General features: G+C 36.9%; 1 protein-coding gene across 6 annotated transcripts in view; it reads left to right on the forward strand.

Moving 5' to 3' along the window:
• The window catches only part of LOC124404409 (N-acetylgalactosamine kinase), a 66,439-nt gene extending 57,298 nt beyond the window's left edge, over window positions 1-9,141 (forward strand). For all 6 annotated transcript variants that reach the window (XM_046878508.1, XM_046878510.1, XM_046878511.1 and 3 more), the window contains exons 5-10: window positions 2,988-3,096; window positions 4,573-4,730; window positions 5,901-6,041; window positions 6,240-6,354; window positions 7,589-7,793; window positions 8,813-9,141. In XM_046878508.1, coding sequence (XP_046734464.1) covers window positions 2,988-3,096; window positions 4,573-4,730; window positions 5,901-6,041; window positions 6,240-6,354; window positions 7,589-7,793; window positions 8,813-8,978 — 894 coding nt within the window. In that variant the 3' untranslated portion in view covers window positions 8,979-9,141. The remainder of the gene's footprint in view (window positions 1-2,987; window positions 3,097-4,572; window positions 4,731-5,900; window positions 6,042-6,239; window positions 6,355-7,588; window positions 7,794-8,812) is intronic.
• The last annotated feature ends 11,405 nt before the right edge of the window (window positions 9,142-20,546 follow it).

The raw sequence follows: 20,546 nt of genomic DNA on the forward strand, positions 1-20,546 counted from the left end.
CTTGCATTCATATGATGTTCGATGTATAACGGAGAGAAATTCCGAGAGAAAGCGAAGAGAGAAATGGAAAAGGAAAGAAATCAGAAAATGAAATTATATGGCGACAAAGTACGCGCAGCTAAGGGGATGAGAAGTAGAAAAAGGAACAGAGAGGGGCGGGAGGGAATAAATTCCCGTAGCGGTTCGGGGTCAATTGGGGTTGGATACGATCTGAAAGTCTGCAGCAGGGCTGCGAAACCGAACGCCTCTCGCCTCGTCAACTTCCAATTTGGTCGGAAAGTTTCTTTTTTTTATTTATTCTTTACCCACCCCCGTCAATCGAAGTTGCGAAGCCCTGCGGCATCCACAACTTCTCATCAAACCCATCGAAAACTCGTATTAGGATTTAAGAACGTCAAGCGAGGCGCTGCTGATGCAGTAGCGAGGCTGAAACTTTTCGACACGCAATGAATCCCTCTTGAAATTTACAACGCGGTCAAACGCCGAGAATTTTTCATCATTCATCAGTCTAACATTTCGTTCAAAAAATATTTGATGGAAATTTCTCTTCCGATGTTCATTTATTTTGATACCTTCACATTTTTTTTTTTTGTATCCTTTCTAACTGTTTTAGATCGTAATAATTATTATGTTACAAAACAAAACCTAAGGCAACAAATATTTATGCAGTAATCATATTTGACGAGAATTTTTTAGAACCGTCTGTTCAAAATTTTTGTCGGATATATTTCTATCAATTGATCAAAATTACGACTCAGTAAGTTTTTTCGGAAGTTCATATGTTCTTATATCACTTCGTGTTTTCACTTCAACACAATATAAAGACCACGTTTTACACATAGTTCTGTATAAGACTGACAGCGCAATTTTTCTAAGACACAATAAAACGTTAACAAAGCGAATAAAAAATGCTGTAAAAATTTCTCATCAGATAAAACCATTGCAATAAATATCGTGAGTAAAATATCGGTTAGAATGTCTTTTACTCGAGTGAGAGATAAATTAATAAGTATAAACAACGGTACAAAACGGACATTTCGCCGGAGGAAATGCTCTCTCAGTGTATTATATATCAAAACTCAGGTAAAGTTTGTGCCTAAATTTGGCGAGTTTAGTGAGCACGAGATTCGTGTCGAGTTCAGCTTTCCGTTCCCTTTGCACTTCTCAAACGAGATCATTATACCACAGTTCCAAAACTTGTTCCTTTGTTTCATGCCCACAACTAATCCACTTTAAAACTACCCCAACGTCGCAGAGGTTTAACCCATTGCTGTTTTCAACTTGCCACGGATCAACGTCCGAAATGTCGACTAACATAAATCATACCGAATGGCAAGTAAAAGCTCGATAGGATAAGCAAAGTCACGAATGCATAATACATGAATTTTATGACGATCATTCACCTGCTATTTTTTTTTCTTTTTTTTTTTCTACAAAAATGTATCTCGGACAATTTATGTCACACAAAATTACCAACTCGGTTATACTAAATGATTTCCTAAACTTTTCCCCACGTCAAAAGTTTTTGTACACGCGCGTGTATGTTCTTATTTTTCTTTTTTTTTTTTTTTTTTCTTTTTTATCATCTTGCACTTTCTACCCGCGTCAGTGACGTTTTTCACTAATTGTGAAACATTGATTTTCGCTCAGGGGCAACATGCAGACGGACAAAAAACCTTCGCTCTTACATCCATTCCGTTGTATACATAATTTTGTAGCGCATCATTCGCCATGCCTGTAGCAGCGTTTAAATAAGATATAGGTTTTACGAGTATATACCAACCCTTGAAAATAAAGACTATTAATTATGTATTATGAATGAATTAAAAAAATATTTTAATTGACGTTTTTTTTTCTTTAGAGTATCTTTTTTTTTCATACAAGCACAACCCACGCCCCAGTTGTATTTCTTATCGCAAGACCAACAGAGTAAAAAACTGGGGCAAAAAAATTTGCTCAGCCCCAGCTGCTTTGTCTGCGAAAATTTGCAACATGCGTTGCCTGATTTATTTCACTCGTGTGTCGCAGGGGTGATTCGTATGCGAAAGGTATTCATCAACCAATGAGCGACTCGAGTCTAAACTGCAGTGAGAAAAATGCTTTTCAGCATATGATTCGTATGTGATTTGACAATGTGATTGATTTGAATATACTCTAGAAAACTTTGATCAACTCTATAAAATTATTACTTATTACTCATTATTTTATCGACAAAAATGATTTCATAAATTTTTGAAAAAGTTTGATTGATTTTGTGAATCGTGATTTTTATTCGTTCAATGTTGATAAATAGTAAAAATCCTCATATCTAGGCGCTATTGATCGATATGTTACCTTATCAAAGAAATAGAAATTTGAAATTTGACGATGTTATTTCTGAATATATTCACAAGTCAAATCAAGGTGTTTGGAATGAGATTTTCATTCAGATCAAATTTACCTAGTGAGAGAGTCAGAGACAGGTTGAATTCACGTAGAATATTCGAGATTATATGTACACATATGTTGATCCATAACACATAGGCGTATCAATGCATAGATTATCGGCAGAACAACGGATAGCAATCGCTTGGGAAAATTTCTACCCATAGGATAGACATGATATGAATATAAACGTAGATTTGTTATAGGTAGACGAGCAGAAAACTTTATGATTAATTAGATTTTGTTGACAACAAAGCGCTATTTTTCATCTTTATTTTTATACCCTCGGCTCTTGCACACCTACAAGCTAATAGTACTTACGTAACAAGGTGATAATCGACTTTTGTTCCTGTGTTAGATATAGGACTTTATTCCAGACTTGAAAGTTTATAATAATACAGTGTGTGAATAAACACTGGTTTAATCACAGGTTAAATCGTTCAAGAAATATATCGTGCAGCCGGGAAACCATCAGCATTAACCCTTTGATCCCGTCGATGCTTTTCATCCCGAGAATTTAATTTAATGCTTCAAATTTGATTCAAACAGATTTTCAATTGCAGTGTAAACGGTCTAAAGAAGACATGGGAACAATAAGCGCAAGGGCTGAACGATACATTGGAACTCAGGGGGGTGGAATGGACCAGGCAATCGCTTTTCTCGGCCAGGAAGGTGAACATAATTTTCTTTTTCGTTATTGGTAATCTTGAACAGCTGACGGTTAAAGACAACAATAAGCGAGGTGAAAGAATCAGAAGTAGTTCAGGTCAATGTGTGATTAGACAGAAAGAAAAAACTCGTTTAGAGTGAAAATTTTCTGCTGCAAAAAGTTGACCGGATTGATTAGTATAAAAAAAAAAAAAAAATTCTTTCCAAGGTGAATTCCCACCGTGTGTGCGATATTTGAAAATTCTTTTGACTTTGTATTGATACTTTCTAAAATTTTGTATTAGCTTTACTATTTTTTTTTTCTCAATTTCCTTGTAATCTCATTCTTCACGAGATTTTAATTATTTCCAAAATTCTGCTTTACTTCCGGTGAAGAACAAAGCAAGTCTCAAAATTTTCTTTCAACCTTCTTTTTCAACATTCAAATATTTTCCAATCATAAAATCTCTTAGATCTACGATTCGTGAAGATTTAGGAAGTTGGATGATTTTGCAAAAAGTTTTGGTGAATATTAAAGACTATAAATGTCAACGTGTTGCAAAAAAAAAAAAAAAAATACCATTTCACAGAGCTCTGCAAACATCGCGGTAATATAAATAAAAAATCTAGTAATAATTCATCCAACTAGGTACTATTTCACGAAGTAAAAACGTCCAGAAGATTTACAGGAAAAATTCGCTATAAATAAAAACCGCAACAACGAAATGCGAACGACGCGAAATAATCGCGTGCGTGTCGAAATGTATATCGTGGAGAAGTTAGACGAGCCAGCAGCGAACTCACTAGCGTTCAGCGACCTGTTTTGAACCGGAACGGGATTTTCACCCCGAGGAGTTGGACGTGAAATAGGATATTGGCTAAATGTGTTGCAAATTAATTGCTCGTTATTTTCCACCCGAGGAATATCACCGGTAGACGATTGTTTGCTCGCGGAAATAGACTGGCGCTGTCACCTGAATGCAAAATAGTTAGGCTAAGGTCCGATGGACAAATCAGACAAATATGTGTATGAGACGTCCTCTTTAAAGACCCAACCCTCTATGGGCGACGCGAAACGGCGTCAGTCGGCGTTGCCAACGCCTAAAAAAATTTCTTTAGTTCTAAAGAAATGAAAAAAAAAGTTCACTTCTTATAAAAAAATATCTTCGTTTAAGCCAGGATCCAAAGATCTCTGACGAAATCTCTTAATGTGATCTATGAAATCGAAAAAATTGTGAGGTTCCTGAGAAAATATTCACCAATTAGACATTATTGTGGTGGCATCTAAACAAGAAATCCAAAGAATTGTTTTTGCGTTATTTAAATAAATATTCCTCCGAAAGGTTGGCAACACTTCCGTCAGTTCGTAAGGAACATACATTACTATAAATATTATTCGTTGCAACATGAACTCCTGTGGGATTGTTTCGACCCCGGATCTATTCTCGGTAAATTCTCTGAGTCTAGTGTAACGAAGGGTGTTCAAACGGGTTGTTTCAGGCTGTGCAAAGCTCATCGAGTTCGATCCTCTCCGAGCTTTCGACGTAACCTTACCCAGAAGCGCCGTATTCGTAATAGCTCATTCGCTGGCGCGTCACAACAAGGCGTCGACTTCCGACTACAACCTTAGGGTGGCGGAGTGCCGAATCGGTGCCCAGGTAACGAATTCACCCTCGCAAATTATTCCTTCATTCCTCCATAATTTCATCATATTTATTTATTACAAATTACCATAAGGTTATAATAACCACAAAAAAAAAAGATTGTTTTTGCAGCGAGAATTGGCTCTTTGCATATAATAAATAATCTAATTTTCATATGAGTATTAATATTTGATGATGATAGTGATAATAATATGAAGCAGAGAAACGATGAATAATTGAGTCGTATTTTTATCTTTTTTATCATCGAAAAAAAGACAAAATGCGAACTAATTATTTTTGTTTCTTTGCATGTGACATTTTTTTTTTCTTTTCTATGCGAAGATCAGATTTTTTCAACTTTGTGAACAGTGGAGAGTATTTTGGCAAATAATTGTGTATCAAATATCAAAGTGAGTGCATTATCGCAAATATCAATTTTATCTTCCCTGGGTTTAGATCGTCGGAAATTAATGTACAAAATTCTTGTTTGATGAAGAATTCTAGATCCTAAAAATTCGAATCGTACGTATTTCAGGATAAACACCAGAAAATAATTCGACGTTTTTTGTTCCTTTAAATTTGAATAATACTTAGTTTTGTAACTTTATTAATTATCAAGTTTTTTAATTTTCATGTTCTAGCAACAATTACTACCAATAAGTATCTGCATAAACCCGATACCTATTTAGCAGACGAACAACTTTGCAGGATCACTTTGCTTTGGTTACGATAACTTTGTTTTGATTATGATAATTACAGAATCCGGTAATTTTGAAACGTGGTTATCAACTTCCAGCTTGGACCTCCTTGTCCCTGTACTGTTAAAACAGAAACTTGATACGCTTGTTCCCTGCTCTGTAAAATGAATTTCTCGTTATAACCTTTTCTTATTACACGTGTATTGATCGTGTGAAGAAACGTCATCTGTCATGCCAAAATTGTCTTTGGCAGAATGTTTCCGGCGGGTGACAGTGCTAGACTTTGTTTATTCACTTGTCCTCCTTTTTCCGTCATATTCCATTTATACAGCCCTCTGTAAATAATTAAAACGTACGAGAATCGCGAATTGGAGAAATCCAAGCTTGAATCCTGACAATTCTTATAAAGGAAATTACACATAATTACATCGTAGACGAACGAAGATATAAATTTGCAGTTAAGTACATGAGTTTGGCTCTATCGCAGATAATAGCGAAAAAAAACGGGCTGAAATGGGACGAAGTGAAGAAATTGGTCGACGTTCAAGCGAAGCTGAACAAAACTCTGAACGAAATGGCGGCCATAGTTGAACGGGATCTGGATCAAGATTCTTACAGTCTTGACGAGGTATGAAGAAGAAAATAAAATGGCAATATCGATTTGCAAATTGCAATTTAATAATCAGGATATCGCCCTTAGCAACCGTTTATTTTCCATCTCATCCCATTCTCGGCAAAGAAATCCTTAAGAATTAAATTGCGATTTTTAAATTGTCAATCCTTAAACGGTGCATTGAATGCATGGTTGTGACATTATCCCGGACAGATATGCAGCAGCCTCGAAACGACGCTCGAATACTTGAAAAAAGTTTCACTGACGAAGAGTTTCAAGGATTCGCAAGTCTTCAAGCTGAGACAGCGAGCTTTCCACGTGTTCCAAGGTGAATATAACATAAATATACCAAGTGTCACATTCGTTGCCGTTGGATTTCACGTGACGATAAATTTTTTTGCGGATTTGCGCAAGCTCGATAAGGAAAATATGATTACAAAAAATGTTCGCACGCTGCGGAATGAAAGACAGGCAATTTCCAAGGATGTTAAGATTGGGTCGAGGATGGACTCTGCCAAATCTGCTATACGATCATCCTTATTCGACCGAGAGAGAGAGAGAAAGAAAGAGAGAGGGAAAACAATTCCTTCTCTAATTCTTCAACGTTGCGTGTTTCGGCTTCGTTAATTATAACGCAATATACGACGTACCGGTTGAACAATCAATCTTGCAGTTGCCGTTCTTCTCTCGTTTATACGATGTCATAACTTTTTATATTACCGAAACATCGAAGAACCGGTTCGTCGCAATTCTGCCTGCCAAGATAGGTTCTATAGATTTCTTACTTTACCAAAAATTCCATCTATATATGATGTATATATATAATATTATGTTCTCATTGCAAGCCAATAAATCGTCTTTGCATTGCATAACAACTTTTCTTACGCAAGTCAACGCTCTATACACCCATGAGTTACATACTATGTAATATATCCGTACAATATAATGGGATACGAAAGCAGAAATTCCATAATCCAAGTCAATCCACGATAAATTCTTACACAACGATATTTGTCTTCCCTGACGTCATATCTAAAGTGAATTCGATCGTTCATGTAATTTTTCTCCCTCTCCTTTCATTCGAATTACGAAGGATTTTCAGATTTGAAATCGTTTCCAAAAATCGTACGGTCTACGATAAGAATCGTGAAATTTTTAAAAATAAGAAAAAAGCAAACGAATCTTTCCAAATAATTACGTTATTCGACGATTTTATCACAGATAAATTGTAACAATAAAAAATATATATTTACCCCTCGTTTCGAAGACGAAATAAAGTGTATTGTTCGTTTCAAATAAACCAAAACAATTCGAATGAAATTTTTATTCCATCTGTCGTAAAGATTTTCTTTATTCACGATGTAAAATAAAGTATTTAGGTATCTTTCAAATAAATCATTCAATCAACGGGATATTTAATATCTCGATGTGGAAATCCTCTTTTTTTTCTTCCTCCCGACGGTGAGGATTGTCGGAAACATATATTTTTTTCTCATTTCGTCCAAAACCTAAGTCAAGTTCCGACTTCGATACGACGCGTTATACAATAATTACATCCGCAGAGGCAGCGCGGGTGGTTGAATTCCGTGAAATAAATCAGCGGGACGGGGAAAGCGATAAAGAGCGTCTCCGTCATCTCGGACGTCTCATGACCCAGAGTCACGTGAGCCTGGACCAGATGTACGAGTGTAGTCATCCGGAACTAAACCGTCTGGTCGAAGACGCGATGGAGTGCGGAGCCCTTGGAGCTCGCCTAACCGGAGCTGGGTGAGTCAACCCCCCTTACATCCCCCCACTTTCTTTCATTCTCTTCTTTTCTCTCATCCGGTTGTCTGCCGTGTCACCCTTACGATATAATTTGGTGACATAACCACCCCGATGTACCGCGAAGGTTTTTTGTTTGTTTGTTTTTGGTTTTTTTTCTTTTATTTTACAATTTGCACCCCGCTGATACTGGTGTTCTATAAACCCTGTAAGGATTTTTTAATTTATGACAAGTGTGAATCATTTTTATTTTTTTTTTTTCCCTCATATCATTAAAAGTGAGAAAAAGTAAAAATGTTGCGTTAATCTGAAACAGCTTGTGATTTATACGGGCGACGTTTGATTTATGAGAAAGGTGAGATCGTTCGTGAAAATCAATGTTTTGCAATTAATAGAGAGAAGTTTCGTTATGACTGAGCTCCGTTGACGAGCCGTCGTAACGGTAGCGATGGGTTTCCTATTATATGTTTATTCAATTAATGGAAATTTCAATCAACTTTGGTAGGTACGTAGACGTCACGTAATACAGTGTATAATCGATGTGTTCTCACCTCTGATTCCAACCCGATAGAAACCACGAAGAATCCCATTACACAATAATTACTCAGTGACCGCGTGTTTCGTATTTTTTATTTTCTTTTCTTTTTTTTTTTTGATTATTTTTAACAACCGGGCAATTGCGTAAAAAGAATTTTCATCGTGAGAGATAAATTTTTCCATAGCATCAAATGTAATTTCAATTCAGTATATAATTCATCGTTCTCTTCTATTCTTTTTCAAAATTGTCATATCTCGAAAAAAAAAAAAAAAAAAAAAAAAAAAAAGGATCTCGAACCTTATGCTGTCCGTGGAACTGAACTTTACGATCACATCATTTCTCGCGTGGTAAAACGTAATGCACTGTAATTTCGTTGCAGATCACGATAACCATTTTAAAAGTTACAATTAAAAACTTAGCGCAATAATTAATCAAACAAGTTAATTATCAATAACCAAGTAATACTTCGATAACGCGATTACAGATGGGGCGGATGCGCGGTAGTTCTTACGACAAAGGAGAAGGTCTCAGAGTTCCTGGTGTCTCTCAAAGAGAAATTCTACCATCGCCAAGGCATAAAGCCCTCCGAAACCGAGGGTCTATTGTTCCCAACGGAGCCCAATCAGGGTGCGGCCATCTACATCCCTTAGGTGATTTGTTTCGTCCACGACGCTGTATAGCGCAGCTGCTATAGGATGACCGTAATTGCAGTTAATTACTCGTAAATTTACTCTCTGCCACCTTGCAGCCGTCCATTTTCCAAGGTCAAGTTCCTCAACCTCTCCCTAAACAGACACATACCTTATATATGTATTTTATGGCCGGCGTTTAATTTCACCGATTAATTTACATTTTCTTTTTTTTTTTTCTAACCCTAATCAGCGCTCCGCAGCTGGGTTCTAGCGTCTGTCTGAGTCTCGCCGAAACTAGTAAAATATTATTATTCGTTATTAATTGGTAAAGAAAAAAGTGTAATTTATCTATACTTATTATAGTAGTTTTATTAGTAACACGGATTCGATTTTTGTGTTGTCTTTTGTTTAGAAGAATATATGGTAAAAATCGAAAGAATATAAATAAATCACAAGTAAATGAATGACTTTCCTTGTGATATAATGTAATACTATACAGCTGTTATACTTTATTGTTATTACGACAGATGTAATGAAAAAATTATAAACGATAAAACAAATAGCCCGCTGATTAAATTAATCTTGTGTTTATCCGCAAGGCCTGCTGTCGGATAGCAGGGTGGAAAAACGATAAGAAAAACACAATGGAACACGGTGGATGTTTCGCACAAGACTTACGCAGCCTTATTACATTTATTACTCGACAAGTATTATATATATACCATAATTTAACGACGTGCAATTACCATAAGAGAGCTTCACATGCTTATAGCATAGATTTAAGATCTATATCGATCTAGATTCAGTTACCACCACATCGTGCAATGGTTTTGTACTATATAGTATATATAATTCTCATTCCTTAACTTTGTATCTTGAATTTCAACCTACACATAGACCGCACGATCTACAATCGAAATTCCTAGACCTCAGGTTCATAAACGTCGCTGAGCAAACGCAAGGAACGCGAGAGAAGAAAGGATGAACAATTCACAAAGTATCATTGACCTCTTCAAGATCAATTGTCTTGCACTGACGTGACTGAAGACGAATCAAGAAGTCTTTTCCAAACCTCCCACCGTTGAAGATCCTTATCGGACCAGACTGATGCATCAGAGAATCATTTTAGACACCAGAAAGAACAGAACTAAATTAAACACATGACATATTAATACTTCAGACCGTTTGGAACACTTCGAGATTAAAAACAGATCATTCTAAATTGTAACACGTTCACATTCAGAACCTTCGAACTTCGGTATTTGTATAAGTAAGTAAACGAATGACAAAATTGTAGTTCAAACCTTGAAAATCGATTGAAAGAACATCTCATTGTTAATAAATGTGTATTTTAAAGTAAAGTATTGTGTTATACGAATTAGTTACTTCAGTCTCGCGTAGTGATAGTTAGCACGACCCACAATATAATTCCAGATCAAGGCAGAGTGAAGGAGAAATCAATACGAGCAGATCATCGAAATCCGTGAACCCAAACGCCACAAGGTTTGTGAATCGAGCTTAAGTCAAAAATTAAGTCAAACTTTTTCCATTTTCTCGAATCGTCTACACGCTTGTTTCTTTCATCGAAATTAAGTACCAATACATACACGTGTCTAAATATAACACATATACCCATGAGAGTAGGTGAATTATATCTGGGATCTAGCAGTGTGAAAAGGCTGAGAGAGGTGCTGTTCGTAAACCACGATTGCTATGTGCTATGAAGGAACTCGTACCCGGGTCGAATCTACAAGTAAGCGGCGTCTGCCGGTGTATACATATATATGTATATGCCTATGGTGGGTCCCGAGAATTTCTCAAAGCGAAGAAGACTGATTAGAAGGTGGAAAAAACTAGAGAATCTTGCAGGAATGGAAAAGAAATGTAATGAATACTCGCTTAACGAACGTATTCTTTTTCTTTTTTCTCTTCTTCAACAAACACGCAACTTTTTCGATGAAAAGAAAATGAAAAAACAGAAGAGAAACGAACAAAAAAAACGCCAAGGGTTCGCAAATTATTTGTGTTATGTTTATTGCAGCTTATAAATATATAGAGAGATATCGATCAACCGAAATCTAGAGCTTTCCCTCACTTGGTCTCGTAGATTACGTTGGATCATGGCTTCAGGCCCACCCAAAATTGTGAATAGAACCCAAGGGGTGAGAGAAAAAAATTGTAGGTACCTACAAATCCGGTAGTTATGGTAAAAATAAATTTTCTATCGTCTGTAATAATTAAATACAAAAGTTAGATTTGTTTATAAAAGTTGCATTGGTACGTTATAAAATTTCTAAACTGTTACTCGGAAGTGGGTCTTCAGTCATTGAAAAAATTGCAATTGACAAAATATAATGTTACCATAGAAAACGAGAAAACGAAAATCAAAGTATGATGAAGACAATAAGGAAAACTTTATCAATGAAAATAGAATAAATTCGAGTCACGAAGAATTGAAATAGAACGTGAAAGATCCTTCTTCTCGAAATTGCATTAACTTATATTGGCAATCTGAGGTAAACCGCGGCGTTCGAAAGTTAGAGAAAATTTTTCCAACGTCGTTTACGTGCTCTCGCTGAGCGTGCTCTTCTTGGCTGCTTTGAAACCATTCCAGACATAGCTTGCGCAATAACGTCGATAATCCGTGCTCCGGTGTAGAAAATCTGATTTTCTCAAATTGGCATTTCCATCAAAGATTGAATTCATATCCGCGGATAGTGAAAATTAAATACAAAGCCTCGAGCCAGGGTATAATTTGTCAAAAGATTGATATTCGAGTTAGACAAAATCAACATCTCCGCCTCAATCAAACGGACGTTGAAACATGTGAATAAAAAAGGATATTCCGGCTCCGTTGAACAGGAATCACCCTCATCACGTGCCAATCTCCGAAACGAGATTACGAGCTTCACAACAGAGCATCAGCGAAGGGATTTGATCTAGGTTCAGCTTTTGGTTAAATTCCGCTAAAGTACTACAGCGGGGGCTCAGATAATTGGCGAAAACGATGAGCGATACACGGTCGGGTGATGCTGATGGGACCCGTTGGGTACGAGCACCAAAAACGACTCAACCCGGATCGGACGGTTCTCACGGGTAGTAGGCGAAAGCTCGTGTACATCCCATCCCGTCTATTGATAAGGCGATTAAGCATTAGTAACGACGACGACGAAGATTATCAGAAGGGTTGATCAGCTTTACTGATCCGCTCTTATGCAGCTTGCAGTCGTCTCGACGTGGCGTGTCAACGTGGATCGCGTGAATCTGCGTGTATAATGCATGCGAGCTTATTTGAGGGAGCGCAAACACAGTTAAGCCGTTTACTCCGTTTACCGTAGATGTTTACGACTCCGTTATACAAAATGGTATGGACTTAGGGAGATGAATTTGTGTGGAAAGGCCACCCGGCTCTTGGACTTAAGAGACAAGTTTGCAGAGGCGAGTCTACTAGGAAAAGTATTTGTGCGAAAAGCTCGCGGTAAAGACGAATTGGGATAATCAAGGCGAAATCTCTGCCTTTTATTCAGCATTTTTTTCTCTCTTGAGTGTAAAATTTTTTTTTTTTTTTTCTTCCAACTTTCACGTACCTACTGAACATTTGATTTAGATATAATATACAGAAGCGAGTTCACAGGAAGCGATGTGAAAGCCCGCGGATAACGCCGGAAGGAAAGAGTCGAGCTAACGAAAAGCCAAGGGATCAAACTTTACGGGTCGAAAATGAACCGAGCTTTTTCACCCTTCTTCCTCCCTTTTTCCTGCCTCCTATATATCTATATAGATCTACTTTTTCCTTTTTCAACCAGCCAGCTGCCGTTTTTACCGCCCAGAAAGGGCGGGCGCAGAATCGTTAACAAACCCAACGAAAATGTATGTATACAGGAGCAAAACTGGGCCGACAAGACGAACTGCACGGACGGGAAAACCAGGGTGCAAACGTAAATACGTCTATCGAAGAAGCAAAACGAGGGTAAGTTTTCTTAAAGTTAAGAAACGGAAGCAGTTCTTCAACGAGTGTATATAAACAAAATACTCGATACACGAGGTACTTGCAATAAAAAATTGAAGAAATTGCGATTTGATATTGAAAGTCCGAGAGAAAAGAGAAGAAAAAAAAAAACCGAAACATCACGCGAAATGAGCGAAAATATAATGTCAAGGTTCAAAAGTTTGGACATCCCGTTTAATTTTCCCCGTTTATGAAATTAGGAAATATGAACGAAAAGGTAAAGGGCTCCTTTGGGGATGAAAAAGTTGTCGGTGAAATTGAATAGCTTGCGGAGTATGTACGAGGATCAGTACCCAAGGGTGTGTTTTTCTCCGCTCACCTACATTTCGTATTTTTCTTTTTCTTAGCTTTTTCATTTTTTTCTTGTCTCGGTGTATCCTGATAAAGTCATGGGGCGACTCAAAGGAACGGCTTTCCAGCTTTTTATCAGCCTTTTCACCCCTGCGTCTCGTTCCACCGCGGTTGCCGAGTCTGGCAATCAATGAGCCGGTAAATCTAAGACGGAAAATCGCAGCCGAAAAGGAGCGAATAAGAAATGATTAAATATTCAAGTATCGATGAAAATCGACATTTTACTTTGATTCATCATTTTAGGTTAACTTTATGCTAGATATGAGGCATTCCACGTCAAACCGACCTACGTGATCATTTTTTTTTGGTTTCATATATGGTGCAGAGTGTATAAAAAAAAAAAGAAACATCTTTCACTTAGTTTTAGATTTTTTCGGCCATGTGTTCGATTTTTACTGCTCCAAAACAGAGAAAAACCCTATTTTCGAATGGATAATTTTAATCGATAGGCTTAAAGTTTTTCTCGTGAATTCTGTGTTAAAAAATGAAAATTTTGAGACCAAGATGGAAGAGGGCATAGCCTTTGGTTTAGAAGCTGCAGGCGAAAGAAGTGTTTCAGAAGAGAGAAAAAAAATGTATAAAAACTAAATTTGTAATTTTTAAATTAATTTTCAATTCAATTTTTGCTTTTTTCATCTGGGTCTCAAAATTTTTATTTTTCGACCAAGAATTCGTGAATAAAAATTAAAGCCAATCGATTCGGGCCATTCGTACGAAAATTGAGTTCATACGTTTTTGAGAGCAGTAAAAAGATAATAATAATAATAATAATAATGCGAGAGGAAAAAACGTAGATATAACGCAATGCCTACAGCAATTTCGGTCTCGGAAAAAATCTCCCCCTCGTTCCTTTTCCGCACTTTGTGATATTCTATACAAAGGTGAGTTGTTGAAAATTTTAAAATCACTTGCCTTTGTTTTGACTTGTAATAATACGTACAATACCAAACGGCTGAAGAAAATGAAAAAGTTAAGCAAGAAAAAGAGAAAAAAATGTCGGAGAAAAACTCCGAACAACTGAATAACAGAGGAGAAATGTCACCCGTGGATTCTCCAGCCCTTAGATAATACCCATGCTTAGAAAAAGTGCTTTCCAACTCTGGTACAAGTATATTGGGACATTCCAAGTGAAATCTAGGAGTCATTTCCCTCAGGTTATCAGATCCTTGCATAACTTTTTTTTTTCGCATTGATTCCACTTCAAAAAAAGTTTCATTTTTTTTAAAGAATTTTTTCGCTACTCCTTCAAATGGCAGCACCATTTTTTAAATTCTTCAATTTTTTCCACAGATTCTGGGTCGTAAATAAGTAAGATCTATCATGATTAGAAAGTGGGATGCGGCTGCTTCACATTCTTTTATCATTTTTTTTTTTTTTTGTGTTTTTTTAGTTTAATTTTTACTTAAACTCACACCGCGCTTGTACTCTCGCCCTAATTTATTATATATGAGATACAATTTATAGAACTATCACCTCGAGTCATCTGACATGCTGGCGAATCATTTTTCCAAGTTAAAATTTTGCAATCCCGTACATGATTGTCGTAGGAGATACGAAACGTTTTACTGTCTGGCATTTTTCTTTAATCTATTAGATTCGCAAGGGATGAAAATTTGTACACTTTTTTTAACATTCTACAATTCGTACCGTGAAAAAAACGTTGAACGTGTTTGATTTTTCGATAAAAATCGTTCGAATCATCCATAAATAAACGAGACCTGAAAAGCGTTTCGAGCGTTGCAACGCGAGAAGGTGTAAAAACTTGGGTTTCATTAAAGGTTCGAATGTTAGTCCGAAGCATGTTGTATATACTGAACAATGAGTATAGAAAATAAAACAGTTTCAAACCCCTCAGACTCATAAAACGGCGGTAAATAATATTGTATATACTTTAAGCAGTAAATTATATACAGACGAGTTATCGATTGATAGGATAAAAAAAAAAAAACAACAACATACTGCAAACCCAATCATGAAAGAAACTTTACCAGGGACATTATGTATACGAGATTACAAAAAGTTTTGCGTGCTTTTTTATTCTTAGGGTAATTTAGTATAATTAAAAATTAATTTCGTCTCGACGTCGTCGTTCAATAGCTGCAGCGTTGTTTGCGTAACGTCAACAGTTATGTACGTGTACTAAACGCAATTTAACTTTTCGACACTGTAACATCGCAAGTACCTATCTATATACAGCTATTCGTGTCGCAGAATAGTTTCACGTCCACCTAGCTAGCGTGCGCCCTTCATTTCCATCTGTTCTGATGAAATACTGGTAGCACAACTTTTCAATACAAATACTCTGTGTCTCAGACATGCGGTTAAATACGTATAATATAGTTTAATTCTATCCAGTAGGCAAGATGTCCGAATTTGTTTCAAATTCATTTTTCTCCGTTCTTCGTTGTTACTTTTTCTTTCTCTTCAATTCTATTCGTTATCCACTGTACATGTGCAATCACCGAATGATAAAGTGGTCCAAAAAAATAATAACTGCACGATTGTGTTTATTAACGATCATAAAAAAAACAGGCTACGTACTGGGGTACGAGTGAACCATGAAAATAAAAACCCGCTCTCTTCGACAAGAAAAAGTATAAGAGACGAAGAGAATTCAGATAAAGAAGATGTAGAACTGCTGCGAAGAAAATCTTGTGGAAATGTGGTAGCGGTCATCAAGTCGGCCTCGAATGAGCTCTGCAAGGATTTTACAACCTCTAAAAGCTACACCCACGTTTATCCAGCAGGTAATAAACCGCAAGATATTACCTGGGCTGGCCATGTCTAAAAGCGTCGCGGTTTTCATGATTATTGTTATTATTATTATTATTATTATTATTATTATTATACCTTTTAATTATGCGTATATTGAACAAGAATATTTTCAATCCCAATTCCAATTAGATCTGTTCTTCTAACAAGGAGTTTCGTGCAATTGCAATGTATTCCGCTGCACGGAATAATTTACGCATGAATAATTTTCACCTGTGATCGTATCTTAATTTATTAAATTTAAATCTTGCTGAAGAAATATTTTCGTTAATTTTGAATGAATAGAAACGGTAAAATATTATTCAAATAACCATAATTGCGCGTTCTTTTTTGCCAAGTTTATTTAGTCCCGGTTGCCTCGTGTATGACATCACCAAAAGTTTTCCGTGAAACTGCCCGTTCAACGCCAGGAAATAGGCAACCGTAGCTACATCTCGAAGAGCTTTATGAAACTAAGCTGCGGGTTTCACAGAAGACTCCCGTTATATTGAAGCCTTGTTGATGAAAAGTTTAATGAAAAAGGGGTTCGTCGTATCGTCTATAATACAGCTGATTTCTTGATACCTACGCTCTGAAATTACCCTTGACGACCTTCTATATTTCTTGCCGCCTCTAGTACTCGGTGTTGAAGATATAGCGACAGCGACTACCCGACTATAATAATTTTCCGACGAAAGGGTAAATTGAACGAGAATGTAATCAAGGTGACAGCTCGTCGTCTCAGAGTTCGTTCGGCATGGTCCGAGTCCGCCTGGACCATCGCATTGAAGAAGAAGAAAAAGGGTAAGATGAAGTAGCAGAAGAAAAATAGTGAAGCAAAAACGAGGCGTATGAGAAGAAAAACTTCTCACGGAGTAGAATCGCGTTCAAACTCAGCACTGCTGCATTGGGTGATCATCAGACGTCATTCTTCATCCATGATGATGAATATTTTCCTACATCCGTGTGCAAGAGAAATCGATATTTCCCAATAAGTCACACAAGTCCACGTGACATCGAGAAAACAACGAAGAAATCTTGTGATTTGTCTCTGGTGATACTGCACACGAATGTGTAAGCCATAAACTCGAGCGATCAGTTACGTAACGCCGCGCGTTCCCTTTAGGACAATTTGTTTACTCCGTGGAACGAAAAGTTTTCCTGCACCCGCAAGCCCCGCAACCGAAAAGTTTTCGCAACGTGGACTCTGTGTTCCACCCAAGAGTATATGTGTAATCCTCGGACGATGTACATACATATCCAGGCTAACATCCGATCTGTACTCTGCATATGTGCAACGATCATATGGCAGTTCAGTGTTTTACGTTCCAAACCACGTACATACAAGAACTTCCAAACGACCCATCAAGACTTTCTTAAAAACACTTGCAATCGGTAAGGACCCTGCATCGATATTGAACAACTTTGTTCTATAGTAGATATAAGTAATATGCCGATTCCTTTACCGACGTCTTATCGACACTTAGCCAAGACGCAAACCCTTTTCTAAAATGTCCGAGAGTCGAGGATATGCAGACTACGATTGACTTCATCGATTATCGGATCATTCAATTGTCCGGCGCTAAGTGTCGGTAAAATGTCGACACAGGAATCTTTGTTCCTTTATTATCGACACTTAGCCAAGACGCAAACCCTTTTCTAGAATGTCCGAGAGTGGAGGATATGCAGACTATGATTGACTTCATCGATCATCGGATCATCCAGTTATCCGGCGAGAAGTATCGGTAAAATGTGATCATAAGGAATCTTTGTCCAGAACCAGCCTCGGATATCTATTTATTACTCGTTTCTTCATCTATTTTTTACGTCTACGTGTTTGACTGGAGTATTTCTGCACCAAGAACAGATGGAGGAACGAAGAAGATAGTCAGGCTTAAGGGTTGATACAATCACCTTAGCACCTTCAATATTCCGCTACTTTTATCAAGGGTAAAAAAACTTCAACCTGGTGTTGCGAAACTTCGGCTTCAGCATATTCTTCGGCTTTTCGTTTGAATTCAATTTCTGCCAGACCATATCTCGACCAGAATGCGTAGTAAGTACACGAGTTTGGTAAATATTATGAAATGTAATGGGGAAAATATTTTTCTTTCTACACGTGTTGCCTTAAAAATAGCATAACATAAACGTACGAGCGATTTTTTTTGCAACGCTAACTTTATCAAAGACTCTATAGGTTTCGTTTATCTTAGAAATGACGTTATTTCGACTCGTAAATTTTTTACCCAAACAGTGTCCTGACTCCGAGAAAAATTTCCTGACAATTTAGTTTCCTTTTCAGACTGTAAATCGACACTCTTCATGTTCGTGGTATGCAATTAATCGTAAGTAGTTACTCAGAATTGCAAAAAAACTGAAAAATGTTATAGGTTCCCTGAAATGTGAAATCATTGTAAAAAAAAAAGTTTTTTCGAAGGTTTGTGAAAACCATAACAGTGCAAACTCTTGCAAAAGAGTTGAACTTTCAAACATATCTCATTTCATAATTTAATCTTTTGCATTAATTGTTACACTGATTCAATGGCAATTTCTCTACAAACGCAATAGCATAATGGATTAATATACATACGAATCCATTTGAATCCATGAACTGAGAGAAAATAAGATTTCGAAACTTTTTACATATTTAGAAATTTAACTTCAACGTTATTCCAGTTTATATAGGTCATTATAGTCACATTACACCCCTTAAAAACATGAAAGTGAGGTCTCGCTGCAGTATTTCACCTAATCACCTCCCTAAATAACGTCTGATGAATGATTATGAAAATTTTCATTGTCTATGCATTAGCATATGGATACAGTGTAAATGGAATACGGATCACCATACGAGGTAAAAATAAGACCCGTTTTCCAACCCCTGACGCGTAAAGCGACGTTCCATCAGAAACGTATCCGTTATTATCATGATTTCACAAAAAGATGACGGGAAGAAACATCGTTGAAAATCGGATCGTTCTATAAGTTCAAGTTGTCTGCGGTAAGTGTCAGCTGTCGGCTGTTTGTCAATTTCATTCAAATGTCGCATCGACGCTTTACTCACTAATTTCAAGGCGCTGTTTTTTTATACGCCATGTTCTTCGTTCCATCAGGAAAAAATTGAAAATGTTTGAATAAAAAATATTTTTGATTCCAGATTTATTTCTTTACCGTTTGATCATTTTTCTTTTTTTTTTTTTTTTTTTTTTTTTTATCGTTATAGAATTCACAAAAATCGGGGTCCGAGAAAAAATGAAATCTTATTTTACAAAGAAAAAGAGAAAATAAAAATCAGAAGAAAAAATGATTAAATCAAAAATCTGTCGGCACCCCTCAATAGTGAGATAGTGCATTGAAACTTTGAGGATCTTTTTTTTCCAGATGAACTGAAGATTTTTCAAGTTGGAGCATGAACTTGTTTTTCAAAGGCCACCCTAAGGTACATATTGTGTGATACGACCTGTTCCCTCGATTTTCAAACATTTGTTAACAAGGCTGGATACTCATGGACGCAGGAGTCGAACTTCGAAATGAGTTTCCGTGACTTTTTCAGCTTTACCGGAGAGAAAACATCTCTATCCCCATAGATTATTTTCAAACTTTTTGTAAAAAGGCGGAGTACAGTGTGAATCATATCGTTTCGCAGCAAATTTACTTTTGTTTGAAATTTGTCCAAATTTTTTTCGTTTTTTCTTCTATTTCTTCATTTTTTATTTAATTTATTCCATCGATTCGTTTTCTGCAAGTAGAGATATATTAACACGGTATATCAATCACGTTCAACCGATTCTCCGATACATTTTCAATACGTAACCTTACACCTACTTTGACTGTTTTGTTCGTTTTTTTCATAGGTATATTCGAAACTCCGTCTCCGAGGGGTTAAGCTTGAGGAATCGACGAATCGAAACCGGCGGGCTAAGTTTCACGTCGATCTTGACGCTGGATGATTTGGAAGGTGATATCGGAGCTTGCCACCATCCTCCTCGAAGTTATTTTTCATGCTCGCCGTCGTCGATCTTTGCCCGTTCAAATTTTTTACTCTGTCTCTTCCAGCAATGTCGATATAGCAAAGGAATGGCAGAGCAAGCAAGCGAGAGAGAAGCAGACGCTTCGCCGGTCCAGCGCCCGCGCCCCTCGGGGTTCTAAGATTTATTCAAGATTCATGTTACGCCGTATTGATTCAAGGATCTTAGAAAGTCTCGAGTTCGGTTTGATTTTCGCTTAGGAACCTGAACACACCGCCGCATCCCTCCCCCAACCTGCAGCCTAAAGGTTCGAACCATTTACCGGCAAAACTCATTTCGCAGAAAAACAATGGGGGAAAAAAAATTGGAAAAATTTTGGTAACAATAATGATGATAATAATAATAATAATTCCATGGAGAGAAATGAAAGGTATATTATACAGTTTGACGTTGGATAATAAATCGGCTCATAATGTTCCGTGTATAATGCGATTAATACCCCCCCTC

Source organism: Diprion similis, chromosome 3 (assembly GCF_021155765.1).
Source record: "Diprion similis isolate iyDipSimi1 chromosome 3, iyDipSimi1.1, whole genome shotgun sequence".
Taxonomy (NCBI): Eukaryota; Metazoa; Arthropoda; class Insecta; order Hymenoptera; family Diprionidae; genus Diprion; species Diprion similis.